Source organism: Piliocolobus tephrosceles, chromosome 16 (assembly GCF_002776525.5).
Source record: "Piliocolobus tephrosceles isolate RC106 chromosome 16, ASM277652v3, whole genome shotgun sequence".
Taxonomy (NCBI): Eukaryota; Metazoa; Chordata; class Mammalia; order Primates; family Cercopithecidae; genus Piliocolobus; species Piliocolobus tephrosceles.
In genome coordinates, this window is record NC_045449.1 from 6,641,351 (window position 1) to 6,655,783 (window position 14,433).

The window sequence follows — 14,433 nt, forward strand, 5'->3', positions numbered from 1 at the left end:
TTCTAGGTCCACAAATAGGTGTAACTTGAATTAGAACAGTGGAGAGGAGCATATAATTAATACGATGTAATTAGTATGAATAAACTCTCTCAGTTTAGTATAGAGCTCATTAACAAAACTGGTAAAGCAGATGCCATCTAGAGTTAAACCTGGGTAATCCTTCCAGTTATTTTCTAAATGGTATTTATAGACAGAGACTAATTCATCTCTTTGTTGTCGGCACTCTTACGTCTTTGATGAGTTGATTTTAGTTGTGAAGGCTGTGGAAATACAATCTGAAAGCTTTTCTCTGATTTCTCCATCTGTGATAGGCCCCAGGTGTTTTGAGATTAACTGTAGGTCTTCATTAATTTTGGTCTTCTCAAACCCTAGGGAGGCATCTCTGGGTCCTATAAGAAGTTAGAATAATTAGTAAAGATCTTGAAGCTCTAGAGAAGATGCCCCTAAGACTAACTTGTGTAGAAAATTTCCCCCTTCATGGCTGGGCGCAGTGGCTCACGCCTGTAATCCCAGCACTTTGGGAGGCCGAGGTGGTGGATCACTTGAGGTCAGGAGTTTGAGACTAGCCTGGCCAACCTGGCGAAACCCTGTCTCTACTAAAAATACAAAAATTAGCCTGGCGTGGTGATGTGCACCTGAAATCCCAGCTACTTGGGAGTTTGAGGCACGAGAATTGCTTGAACCCGGGAGGCGGAGGTTGCAGTGAGCCGAGATCATGCCACTGCACTCCAGCCTGGGCAACAGAGCAAGGCTCCGTCTCCAAAAAAAAAGAAAGAGTATCCCCTCATTATATATAGTTTCATTTTCAAAACGCCACAACATGACAACCATTACAACTGATGATCTCGAGGTTGTCCATTTTGTGCACTGGTCTTCTTTAGCTTTAGTTACAAGCTCAGCTTCCTCTCTAAGTCTTGAGGTATCTTTGTATGTCATGATGATATCTATCATTTGTTGAATGCTTATTAAATTTTATAGACTGTGTTAAGAGCAAGTTTGCACCATAACCTTTTTAATCCTCAAGTAACTCTATGATGTAGGTATAAGTATTTTGATTGTATTGATAAGGACATAGAGGCTGAGGCTGTATCCTCAGTAATGTGTCATGGGTCACACAGCAAGTTAGGGGCATGGCCAGAATGTGACTGAAGTGTGTTCACCTCAAAATCCTATGGCCTTAACTACTACACCAGTCTTTCTCTATTATCCCACCCACACACTGTAGTCAGAGAAGATGCTTGATATTATTTCAGTTTTTTGAATGTTTTAAGACTTGCTTTGTGACCTAACATATCTATCCTTGAGAATAATTTGTGTGCTGAGAAAAAGAATGTGTATTCTGCAACTGTTGGATGAAATATTCTGTAAATATTTATGAGGTCCATTTGGTCTATAGTGCAGATTAACTGTGATATTTCTTTATTGATTCTCTGTCCGGAAGATCTCTCCAGTGCCAAAAGTGGGGTGATGGAGTCTCCAACTATTATTGGTCTGTCTCTTTAGCTCTGGTAATATTTCATTTATATATCTGGGTGTTCCAGTGTTGGATGCATATACATTTGTAATTGTTATCCTCTTGCTGAGTTGATCCCCTTATTATATAATGACCTTCGTCTCTTCTTATAGTTTTTGTCTTGAAATCTATTTTTCTGATATAAGTGTAGCTACTTCTGCTCCTTTTTAGTTTCCATTGGTATGGAATATCTTTTTACATCCTTTTATTTTTAGTCTGTGTCTGTCTTCATAAATGAAGTGTGTTTCTTCTAAGTGATAGATCACTGGATCTTGTTTTATGTCTTCTGATTGGAGAGTTTAGTACATTTACATCCAATGTTATTACTGATAAGCAAGTAATATTCCTACCATTTTCTTATTTCTGATTGTTTTGTGGTCTTCTCTTCATTCTTTCCTTTCTTCTTCCTTTTAGTAAAGGTGATTTTATCTGGTGGTATTAATTTATTGCTTTTTACTTTTGTGTCTGTTTGTTGTATGTTTGTGATTTTGGGGTACGATGAGATTTTCAAACACTATTTTATAAGCCATTATTTTAAGCTGATAACAACTTAACAGTGCTTGCATAAACTAACAAGCAAAAAGAAAACTAATAATAACTCTACGCCTTAACTTCATCCCCCACATTTTAACTTTTTGTTGTTTCTATTTATATCTTACTGTACTGTGTATGCCTTGAAAATTTGTTTTAGTTATTATTTTCACTTGGTTCATCTTTTGGTCTATTTAGTGTAAGAGTAGTTTACAAGGCTGGGATTATGGCTCACGCCTGTAATCCCAGCACTTTGGGAAGCCGAGGTGGGTGGATGACGATGTCAAGAGATCGAGACTATCCTGGCCAACATGGTGAAACCCCGTCTCTACTAAAAATACAAAAATTAGCTGGGCGTGGTGGTGCACACCTGTAGTCCCAGCTACTCAGGAGGCTGAGGCAGGAGAATCGCTTGAACCCAGGAAAAAAAAAAAGAGTAGTTTACAAATCATGGTTACAGTGTTTTAATATTCTGTGTTTTTCTGTGTACTTACTATTACCAATGAGTTTTGGACCTTCAGATGATTTCTTATTGCTCATTAATGTCCTTCTCTTTCAAATTGAAGAACTAAATCTCGTTAGCATTTCTGGTAGGACAGGTCTTGTGTTGATGAAATCATTCAGCTTTTATCTGTCTGGGCAAGTCTTTATTTCTTCTTCACGTTTGAAGGGTATTTTCACAGTATATATTATTCTAGAGTAAATGTTTTCTTTTCCTTCAGCACTTTAAATATGTCATGCCACTCTCTCCTGGCCTGTAAGGTTTCCACTGAAAAGTCTGCTGTGAGACCTATTGGAGCTCCGTTTTATGTTATTTGTTTCTTTTCTCCTGCTGCTGTTGGAATCCTTTCTTTATGCTTGACCCTTGGTAGTTTGATTATTAAAAGCCTTGAGGTAGTTTTCTTTGGGTTAAATCTGCTTGGTGTTCTATAACCTTCTTGTATTAGGATTTTGATATCTTTCTCTAGGTTTGGGAAGTTTACTGTTATTATCCCTTTAAACTTTTTACTCCTATCTCTTTCTCTACCTCCTCTTTAAGGCCAAAACCTCTTAGATTTGCCCCTTTGGGGCTATTTTCTAGATCTCATAGATGTGCTTCATTCTTTTTATTATTTTTTCCTTTGTCTCTTCTGATTGTGTATTTTCATTTTTTATTTCTTTATTTTTTATTTGACTATTTTCAAATAGTCTGTCTTCAAGCTAATTCTTTCTTCTGCTTAGTCTATTCTTCTGTTAAGAGACTCTGATTCACTCTTCAATATATCCGTTACATTTTTCACCTTCAGAATTTCTGCTTGATTCTTTTAAATTATTTCAATCTCTTAGTTAAATGTATGATAGGATTTGGAATTCCTTCTCTGTGTTGTCTTGAATTTCTTTGAGTTTCCTCAACACAGCTACTTTGTCTCTTTAAATCTATTTTATATCTTTATGCACTCTTCTTTCTTCCCTGGAAGGATAATATTATGGGCTTTCATACCCTCTGGCTCGTTACCTCTCTCTGTCCTCTTTCCTTTGGGCCCAGGGATGGCACCAGCTACACTGCTGCCAGCCTCAGGCTCCTGCACTATCTATCCCTTTTTGGTTCTGTCACACTCTATCCACCGTAAGTTGTTCCTTTGTAAATAAACCCTCCTCTAATCATTCTAATTTAATTGTGACAACTGTTTTATATTGAGTCCTTGACTGATACAGGAAAACTGGCAGAATATGAATCTCCTAGTCCATTACTGAAGTGTAGAGTACTGAAATAAAGTTCTTATGGAAGAGTTCTGAGATCTTAGCAGTATACAGCATTGCACTTCCAGCCTTCTTCCTCCGTTACGGAGAAGAGGGGGCTATTTGGCATATATTTTCTGAATTTGGGAGCATATTTTAATATAGCAATTCATGTCTACTACTGTTTGAAGAAATTTCACTGAGCATTTTTTAATGAGACACTGGTCAAGAGGGCCAAGCCTGAAATAATAATGTATTTTGCCTTAGAAGAAGATGGGGGCATTTTCAACTCATTTTACTTCTCTGCAGCCCTTAAAGGGTAAACAAGAGGGTGTCAGGGATTCCAGCGGCCCCACGTGGAGGGTCGTGGAGACTAGCAGAAGGGCAGAAACCATAGACTGCAGTTTTTCCAGGCTAAACAAGGGAACATCCAACCTGAAAAATGACTTTGGGATAGTGTCCCAATGAAACATGGATTCCATTCTAGAAGGAGTTCTTTTGGTAGCAAAGATAGGCATGAAGCTGAACATTGCTCCAAGAAAACCAAACATTGCTTATAAGAACCATCATGTTCACACAGGTGGCCAGTAGCAGATGGCAGAGATACCTTTGACCACTTACTTAAGTGGTTTCTTCATTCTCTTTGCTTCCTTCATAGGGGATGTATGAGAATACGAAACTCAGAGAGAAAAAAAGGGAAAGTCCATTAAATAAAGATAATCCCTCTCCTTTACTGTAAGCCTCTAGGTTCAAAAACAGGTTTAACTTGAGTTAGGACAGGTGGAGAAGAACATAGTTTAGGAAAGGAGGCTGGAGGCAAGGAGATGAGCTTAGAATGGACTTTTAAGATGGAAGTTATAAAATAAGCAATCTTGAATATTGACACAAGATTATACTATTAAACAAGAATGATCGGGAAAATGTGGGCTCGGCCAAGAAACTGTTAGCAAACCACTAAGGAGAAAGGAAGTTACTAGAAAAGGAACACAGGTTCATGTTTATATTTCAACTCTTGAGACTCATTGCTACTTGGTTTCATAATTTCTTTCTATGCATCTGTAACTTGAATTCACTTCTGACAGGATATTTTTGTCTTATATATGGTAGAGTTAATTGTTCTAGAAACCTACTTCAAGCTAACTTAAGCAACAAAGGGGGATTTATTGGAAAACTGCTTGGGTATCTCACAGAACCCAAGGAAGATAATTGAACTGGATTTCCACAGGACCTGGAAAATCCTCAGAAACTCAAGTGCTCTTTCTTTCTTCTCTTTCCAGTCATAACCTTAAGGAAGGGGAGAGCGGCTCATGGGCTGAGTGGATAAACCACAAAATGGGTAATATACTGTAGGTGAGTTTTAAGTGACAAATGAAGTCTAAGCTGTGATTGCACTGGTTGGTGACTGAAACTTAAAATGGGACTTAGAGGTTAAGTGGAGGGAATATGTTGCCAAAATGTTAGACGGATCATCTTCAAAGAGAAGTTGAGGCTCTAGAGGATAAGGGTAGGGCACAGGGTGGAGGTGAAGCTTGTCAGGGGTGGGGGTCAATGGGGAGGATAGGAGAGTGTTTCTGATTTTGAGGAGGAAGGATAGAGGGTTTTATTGGTGAATGACGTGAGTAAGTGTCATGACCAGTCGTGTTCTCAGGATTCTTGAGTACTGGGAGATGTGGCTGCAGTGGACAGGGCAGTGTCAGAGAGACTAGATTTTACGATAGAAGCTTTTAAATTACCTACCCATAACCAACTTATCAGGAGACTGACACTATCCATCTCTTCCAAAAAGAAAAAAAAAAAAACTGACATGCCCACAGCATGCCAAATTCATACAGCCAGTAGGCTAATTTCTGACATGCCTGGCACTTTGATATCCACCAGTTGAGCTTTATGTTTATTAACAATAGTTGTGTAAACTTCCAAAACTGTTTATGGACAGGCATGGTGGCTCACACCTGTAATCCCAGTACTTTGGGAGGCCAATGTGGGCAGATCGCTTGAGGTCAGAAGTTTGAGACCAGCCTGGCCAACATGGTGAAACCCCCGTCTCTACTAAAAATACAAAAAAAAAAAAATTAGCCAGGCATGATGGCAGGCACCTGTCATCCCAGCTACTGGGGAGGCTGAGGCAGGAGAATTGCTTGAACTTGGGAGGCGGAGGTTGCAGTGAGCCGAGATCACGCCACTGCACTCCAGCCTGGGAGACAATAAAGGGCCAACGTGTTTTGGCTATTTTATGACTACATAAACAATAATCTTTTAAAAGTTTTGCGAAAACTGTAAAGATCTAAATAGAGGCTGCATTTAGTCTTTTTCCCCACAAGAACCTTTAGGTTCTAGCTCTGTTTTAAATACATGTCAACTCATCTGGATGTGGCTTATGCAAGAAAGACCTAGAAGAGCTCTTATTATGGACCCCCATTCAATGAAAACACGTTGGCCCTTTATTAAAAATTCATGAATGGCTCAACATTTATGATTTCAGTTTAAAACAAAATGTTAAGGTATGTACATCTGTATACTTTTTCACTTTAGCCAACTATTTTGAGTCAACATGAGGAGATGGAAGGGCTGTTCAAGCCCTTTTTTTTTTTTTTTTTGCAATAGCACAGGAGGTCCAGGAGAGAGGCGAGCCGTGGGTGTGCAGGAGTGTCTGGGGGGTGTCAACTTTCCACTGAAAAATACCCCTGTACTTCAAGCCATTCCACTTCTGTTATCTCCAAAGCTGTGGCAATTGTATTTATATATTCACCAAAACTGGGTGGGCGCTAGTGTTTAGCTGTCATTGTGTGTAGGCTGGTGCGTTGGGCTCATGGCAGGGTGTGAACCTGGCATCAGGGAGTGTTTGTCGAGTGAATAAGAATGGGGCTGTACTTTCCAGAGCCGCCGGGAGAAACTGGATACCGAGCCCTGAGCCTGGCGCCAGTCTCAGTGTTCCTCCCCGTGCGGGAGGAATCTGTGGGTGGGAGGTGGGGTGGGGAGCCTGAAACCCAAATAGAACAGGCACTCTGGAGTGGGCGTGGTTCCCTGGGAGCTGGGTCTCAGATCCTCAATAAGAGCTGATTTCTCCCCAGATCCCCCTGGAGGTCCGGGCAAGATGGGCAAGTACACGGTCCGTGTAGCCACTGGGGATTTGTTCCTGGCAGGCTCTCCCAACCAGGTGCAGCTGTGGCTGGTGGGCGAGCACGGGGAGGCAGACCTAGGGAAGCAGCTGCCACCGCTGTGCGGCAAGGTGAGAGCTGGGGCCCTGGTACTCTGAGGTGTCACTGGGGGCTGGGGCCAGTCGGAGGGTGCTGGAGGAAGCCGGGTAGGGGCTGAGGTTGGGTGCACTTGGTGTGCTTGATAGGAAAAGCGAGAGGAACAGGAGAAATGAGAGACAATTGCCTGCTTGAGCAGAGACCACGAGATGTCCGCTGGGGTGTACATGGCAGGTCGTGGGGGAAGCTGGCTCCCCACAGTACCAGCTGCTCCTCACCTCCACCTCTCCCCGGGTATGCTCCGGTGGGGAAACAGAGCCAGGATTCTCTGAAGGTTCACCGACCCCGCTGCCCTCCCTGAAGACCCCAACCCTGACACTGAGCTGTGTCCTGTTGCACAGGAGGGGGAGTTTGAGATCGACGTCCCCCTGCACCTGGGGCGCCTCCTGATGGTGAAGCTGCGCAAGCACGCAGTGCTGTTGAGTGTCGACTGGTTCTGCAAGTGGATCGCAGTGCAGGGCCCAGGGACCCAAGGCGAGGCCTTTTTCCCCTGCTACCGCTGGGTGCAGGGCCACAGGATTATCTGCCTGCCCGAGGGCACTGGTGAGCTTGGTGGAGAAGGGGCGGGGCCCCTGGCAGGCTGGAGGAAGAAGCGGGTTGAGGGAGGCTACTGTAAAAGAGGGAAAGATGAGGGAGACGGGGAGAAGTGGAGGAGGATGGGACAGAGGAGGGTGGCTGATGGAGAGACCCAAGCGCAGTGCAGAGGGGTGAGTAGGGAGGGTGTGTGCTCTTGTCCCCCTCCCCCAGCCCGGACCCTGAGTGATGACCCCCAGAACCTGTTTAAGAAATACCGGGAACAGGAGCTCGAGGAAAGAAGGAAGGTGTACCGGTGAGCCCCAGAAAGTCTGATCCCCCTACCAGATCCCAAGAAACCCGCTGCCCGCCCCCTTACCCCTACCTCCATGTTCTTCCTTCAGGTGGGGCTCCTGGAAAAATGGGTTAATCCTGCCTATAGCAGGGAATAGCCAACTGGACCTTCCCAGGGACGAGCGATTCCTCGAGGATAAGGATTTAGACTTTAGTGTCTCCCTAGCAAAAGCGTAAGTGCCAGATAGAGGCTGGGTACTTGCTTCCCAGGGCGCAAGGTGGGATCCTTCGTTGATCTTCTTGTACTCCATTCTTTCCACAGGTTGAAGGACATGACCATTAAGGGGACACTGGATATCATAAATTGTGTGAAAGGGCTGGAAGATTTCAAAAAAATATTCCCACGTGGAAAGACTGCCCTGGCTGGTCAGTTTCCACAACCTCCCAAAACCAATATACAGATTTCCAGCCCAGGGAATTTGAAAAAGGAGGGGGGATAGAGGATGGAAGAGTAATAGGTCAGTGGGATTAGGAGCTCAGAGCTCACAGGCTGCTCCCCAATTGATGTTCCTAGAGCAGGTTCATGATTCTTGGAAGAATGATGCCTTCTTTGGGTACCAGTTTCTCAATGGTGCAAACCCCATGCTCCTGAGGCGTTCTTCCAGGCTCCCCGCCCGCCTGGTGCTGCCTCCAGGGATGGAAGACTTGAAGACCCAGCTGGAGAAAGAACTCCAGGTGCTGCTCGGCTTTCTGCCCATCCACCATCCCGGCCATTATCCCCACCTCCCTTCTCTTCCCATCTCTCATCTCCTCCATCTACACTTAAGGCTTCTCAGCTTTGGCACTATTAACATTCTGCACGACATAATTCTCTGTTGGGGGGGCTTTCCTGTGGATCGTAGTGGTTCAGTAGCATCCTTGGCCTCTACCCATTAGATGCCAGAAGCATCGCCCACGGTTGTGACAACCAAAAATGTCTCTAGATATTGCCGAATGTCCTGGGGTTGGGAGTGGGGAGAGGAGGAATCTCCCGATTGAGAACGTTGATCTACAACATCTCCTCCTGTATCTTCTTTTCTCTCTCTCCCGTCTCTACTTTCCTCTCTTCCTTCTTCACTGAACATGTATCAGCCTTAGGGAAGAGCTCAAGCTTCTGGAGGGAAATAGCAAGAAAAACTAAACAAAGCCTTGGAGAGCTAAAAGCTGAATCTATTTTGGGGGCAGGTGGGTAGATAAAATATTTTTGCTACCTTGGCTAAAGCTGGCAGAAGAAGGGTTATGTGAAGAGTGCAGTGGCCTTATGTGGTGGAAGACCAGAAACTTCACTGCAGGGAGCTCTAAGTCTGAAGGAAGACATCAGTCATGAAAACTCTGTGTTCAGTTTTTTGGTTCTAGGGAAAGTGATTGGTGTTTAAAGTAAAAATAGACTTGGATGGGTAGAGGAAGGATCCACCTTGGAAAATGAGAAAAGGGCTCCAGAAAATGACTCCAACCCTATTTTCTATTTCTGCCTCTGGCCCTGCAGGCTGGATCTCTGTTTGAAGTGGATTTCTCCTTGCTGGATGGAGTCAAGCCTAATGTCATCATTTTTAAGCAGCAATATGTGGCAGCCCCTTTGGTCATGCTGAAGCTTCAGCCTGATGGAAGACTCTTGCCCATGGTCATCCAGGTAAGAGGGTCCAGGTGTTTTTCCGCCAGACACTGATCTCCTTTAGGGACTTAGATACACAGGTCCTCAGCCCCCATTCTCTCTCCTGCTCTAGCTCCAGCCACCTCGATACGGACGTGCCCCACCTCTGCTCTTTCTGCCCTCGGATCCCCCAATGGCCTGGCTCCTGGCCAAGATCTGGGTCCGGAGCTCTGATTTCCAGCTGCACCAGTTACAGTCACATCTGCTGAGGGGACACTTGATTGCTGAGGTTATTGCTGTGGCTACAATGAGAAGCTTGCCTAGCCTCCATCCTATTTACAAGGTACTTCAGCATCTCTGTCATTCTGTATTTGACTGTCCTTCTTATTTCAGACTCCTACACAGAGTCTCTCCTTGTACATTTCAATCTAGCAGCAATCAATTTATATGTGGAGACACATACACACACATACGCAGTACTATGGAAACACCGAGGCACACACTTACTATGAGGTGGGGGGAAAAGTGAGAATAGGTTTTGCAAAGGAGTTGAAATTTGGGCTAAAGAGGTTTCCAGGTGGGCAAGTGAGGGGTGGAACATTATAGCCAGAAAGATCTATAGAGGCAAGGAAAGAAAGGAACATGGATAATGGGTGAGATTAAAGTGTAGGGCATGAGTTGGGGTGAAAAGAAGAGGTGGGAGGAGATGAGAGAAGAAGCCATGTTACTTAGTGGGGAGAAGAATCAAGTTATTTTCTGACTATGTGAGGCTTCCAATGCCTGTAAAGACCCATTCGCACATGTCAGGAGGGCAACCGGATATGTGAGTCTGGAGTTCCTAGAAGAGGTGTAGGTTGTAAATACAGATTTTAGAGTCATTAGAAAACAAAAGTATCTAAAGTCATTGTACTGGATGAAGTTCTCTAGGATTTGTAGAGACACTAGAGAATTTGATCCAGATATAACTCTAGGGTGATCCAACATTTACAAATTGAGAGGAGGGAGCAGAGTGAGAAAAACAAGAGAAGGAACCTCATTGAGGTAGGAGGAAAACCAAAAAGTGCAATGCATGGCATCCAGGAGAAGAAAGTGTTTCAAGAGGGATGTGTGATTCATCTGTCTCAAATGCTGCTGAGAGATCAAGAAAGTTACAGAGAAGTGACATTTGGATTTCTCAGTATGGAAGTCGTTGGTTAGTAAATGGACATGCGCTATCTCAGGGAAGTGGAAGAAGCCTGATTCATGGGGGAGAGCAGCAAATGTGAGGTGAGTAAGCAAAGACAACACTGGGTGAAGAATTGCTGTGAAAGGGAAAGCAAGAGACAAGGAGATGGCAAGACAAGGATGTGGGGGTCAAGCACGGGTTTTCTTTAGGGTATCGAATATTGCACGTTTGTATGACAGAAGGAATATTATAGGAGGGTGAAGGCAAAAAGGGATGGGCTTATCTGTGGGTACCTGCCAGGATACCAGACTGTGGAAATGAGTGAGCTAAAACTTTCACCCTGGGATGCTCTGAGAAGACATTTTCCCATCTCTATATTCCCAAATGTTACCCTGACCCCATCCAACGTAAGGAGAAGTCTCTCCGTTTCATAAAGACCCATCCTCTCCCTTCTTTTCTGTCACTTCCTTTAACATCCTCTTCTCATGGATGCTGAGACCTCTCTTTGACCGTGTCTCATTTCTTTCTTCCATAATCAGCTCCTGATCCCCCACTTCCGCTACACCATGGCAATCAACACCCTGGCCCGTAGTCGTCTTGTCTCTAAATGTGGAATTTTTGACCTGGTATGGAAATGGATGGGTGAAGGGGAAGTGGGTTCAATACTGGAAGAATCATAGGGGTTGTTTCCCTTTCCCATTCCTCCCCCAAGCTCTCCTTCCTCCATGGAAGGCCTCTCCCAAACCTGCCTCATGCCTGAATAGCTTCCTGCTTAAAAGGGCTAAAGTAGGACCACAGGCCTGGAGTCTCCTGATGCTAGTCTTCCTCACTCTGCAACTTGGCATGGCTGTGGGTTATCCTCAGGTGGTGAGCACTGGTAGTGGGGGCCACGTGGACATACTTCAGAGAGCCACAGCTTGTTTGACCTATCGTTCCCTCTGTCCTCCTGATGACCTGGCTGACCGTGGACTCCTGGGTGTGAAATCTTCTCTTTATGGCCAAGATGCCATCAGGCTGTGGGGAATCATCAGCCGGTAGGTGAGGGTGGCACAGAGAGGCAATGAATGGAGGGGCAGGGGACTGTAGATCCAGAAGGTCCGGCATTGGCCCCTGAGACTATCTTCTTCCCTGGGGAGCAGGTACGTGGAGGGGATGGTTGGGCTTTTCTACAAGAGCGACCAAGCCGTGAAGGATGATCTAGAGCTGCAGGCCTGGTGCAGAGAGATGACTGAGACTGGACTGCAGACAGCCCAAGACCGGGGGTGAGACAGGGATCCCTCCCCACTGACCCCTGTCAACACCCACTCCGCTGCAAACAATCTGCTTCTCACATCATCATGAGACACCCCGCCTGCCCCAGGAACCTGAGAATGCTCCAGGGTGTGTCCAGAAATGCTGACAAGCACTCCTGATCTCCCCAGCCCTCTTCCCACACAGTGTTCTCTCTCCTCATGCACTGAGAGCTTCCTTTGGAACCAGTTACAAAACTTCTCTTAGGTATTTTTCCTCACTCTTCCCTCCCCTCTCCCCATAGCTCAGGGTTCATCCCACATGCATTAACCTTGGAGCACACACAAGGTGGGAGTCCTAGGGTGTGCAGGCCAGGACCACAGAAAAATAACTTTCCTGTATCTCCACATAGCTCTCCCTGCCTGAGACCTGTTTCGTGTTCTGGTTTCAAGGTCTCCAATTCCCCTCATTTCACCAGGTTCCCCATCTCCTTAGAGTCCCGGGCTCAGCTCTGCCACTTTGTCACCATGTGCACCTTCACATGCACGGGTCAGCATGCTTCTAACCACCTGGGTCAGGTAACCTATGTGATCATCCCCCAAGGGCTCCTGGGATGGAGAAGTGGGGGATCAAATGCCCAAGTCATCAGCCTAGGTTTCTGTGGGCTCTCCTCCCTGCAGCTGGACTGGTACTCCTGCATCCCTAATGGCCCATCTACCATGCGGAAGCCCCCACCCATCTCCAAGGATGTGACAGAGAAGGACATAGTGGACTCACTGCCCAATCTCCACCAGGCACGTATGCAAAAGACCATCACCGACTTCCTTAGCAGACGTCAGCCTGTCATGGTAAGAAGCAAATGCCTGGGTCCTGGGAAGGAGAGGAAGTATTCTGGGCTGAGAGCCCCAAGGGGCTGAGCCAACTTGTTTTCTGCCTCTCAGGTGGCCCTGGGGCAGCATGAGGAGAAATATTTCTCTGGCCCTGAGCCCCAAGCTGTGCTGAGACAATTCCGGGAGGAGCTGGCTGCCATGGACAAGGAGATTGAGGTCCGGAATGCAGTCCTGGACCTGCCCTATGAGTACCTTCGACCCAGCATGATAGAGAACAGCGTGACCATCTGAGACGCCTTGCCCGCCTCCGCTCCAAAGCTCCACCATCCCTGAGTGCCTTTGAGTATTCCGCCCTCCTCACATCCTCTGGTGAACAAATTGTCCCCAAAGCTTTGTGGTCAGGGTACCCAGAGCTGCCCACCACACAACTATGGGGAATACACAGTGATGGTCCCCACTGCAGTTGGAAGCGGCATCCCCCAAAGCTGCCCTACCTTAAATGTCCATCCAGTCCTGCACTTCCTCACCCCTGATCCATGGCACCTCCTCATTGTCAAAGGACCTGGCTTAGATACAAGTAAAAATATATGATTAAATAACAAAACTGATTATGAAGGTGGGAGGAGAGACCTTGCTGTTTCCTGCCCCTTTACTCAGATTCCAAAGGAAGAAAGAAAATTTTTTCCAGCAATCAATGCTTTCTCCAAGGGTATCTTGGAACCTCTCTGTCAGGCCTCTGAGCCAAGCCAAGCCATCGCATCCCCTGTGACTTGCACGTATATATTTGCCCAGATGGCCTGAAGTAACTAAAGAATCACCAAAGAATCACAAAAGAAGTGAAAATGCCCTGCCCCTAACTGATGACTTTACCTTGTGAAATTCCTTTTCCTGGCTCATCCTGGCTCAAAAAGCTCCCCCACTGAGCACCTTGTGACCCCCCCAACTCCTGCCCACCAGAGAACAACCCCCCTTTGACTGTAATTTTCCTTTACCTACCCAAATCCTATAAAACAGCCCCACCCTTATCTCCCTTCGCTGACTCTCTTCGGACTCAGCCTGCCTGCACCCAGGTGATTAAAAAGCTTTATTGCTCAACACAAAGCCTGTTTGGTGGTCTCTTCATATGGACGCGCATAACACTCTCTAAGTTAAATGACAAATGTTCAGGATGACCGAGTGCACTGGGGCTCAGAAACCTGGCTCTTGACAAGGGTTTTTGGCTTGAGGCCTCTGTGAATCCCCAACAAGCCTTCCCTTAGGCTACTTGCAGTAACACCTCCGGTGTGACTCCCAGCACAGCCCTCCTGGCACGGTCCCTCCCCAGCTGCGTCCCAGTCTTCCTCTCAGTCCTGCCCAGGACTCTTGATAAACCCTCTTCTCATCAAGCTCTATCCTTCCATCCTTAAAACATACCATCTATCCCAGAGTCCTAGATATTGGAGATAAACGGATAAAGAAGGAACTAGTAGGCCAGGCTCTATGTTAGAAATTTTAAATATATCGTATCAATTTATCGCACCAGGCGCAATGGCTCATGCCTGTATTCCCAGCACTTTGGGAGACTCAGGCAGGCAGATCATCTGAGATTGGGAGTTCGAGACCAGCCTGACCGACATGGCAAAACCCCTTCTCTACTAAAAATACAAAATTAGCCGGACGTGGTGGCAGGTGCCTGTAATCCCAAATCCCAGCTACTTGGGAGGCTGAGGCAGGAGAATCACTTGAACCCGGGAGGCAGAGGTTACAGTGAGCCG

At 45.8% G+C, this 14,433-nt stretch overlaps 1 protein-coding gene across 1 annotated transcript; it reads left to right on the forward strand.

Annotated features, from left to right (window-relative positions):
• The first annotated feature begins 6,857 nt into the window (after window positions 1-6,857).
• On the forward strand, window positions 6,858-13,284 carry LOC111521361 (arachidonate 12-lipoxygenase, epidermal-type-like). Its single transcript, XM_023184735.1, has 14 exons — window positions 6,858-6,992; window positions 7,359-7,560; window positions 7,765-7,846; window positions 7,935-8,057; window positions 8,147-8,250; window positions 8,399-8,559; window positions 9,350-9,493; window positions 9,588-9,797; window positions 11,159-11,245; window positions 11,484-11,653; window positions 11,759-11,881; window positions 12,328-12,427; window positions 12,530-12,697; window positions 12,791-13,284. Exons 1-14 carry the CDS (start codon window positions 6,858-6,860, stop codon window positions 12,968-12,970), a joined length of 1,989 nt encoding a protein of 662 aa, XP_023040503.1. The 3' UTR covers window positions 12,971-13,284.
• The last annotated feature ends 1,149 nt before the right edge of the window (window positions 13,285-14,433 follow it).

What these genes read in the sequence shown, in the direction of transcription:
- LOC111521361 (XM_023184735.1), top strand. Translation starts at nt 6,858, where the DNA reads ATGGGCAAGTACACGGTCCGTGTAGCCACTGGGGATTTGTTCCTGGCA. An exon ending in CTGCCTGCCCGAGGGCACTG is followed by an intron (nt 7,561 to 7,764) that starts GTGAGCTTGGTG and finishes CCCCTCCCCCAG; the next exon opens with CCCGGACCCTGAGTGATGAC. An exon ending in CTGTGGGGAATCATCAGCCG is followed by an intron (nt 11,654 to 11,758) that starts GTAGGTGAGGGT and finishes CCTGGGGAGCAG; the next exon opens with GTACGTGGAGGGGATGGTTG.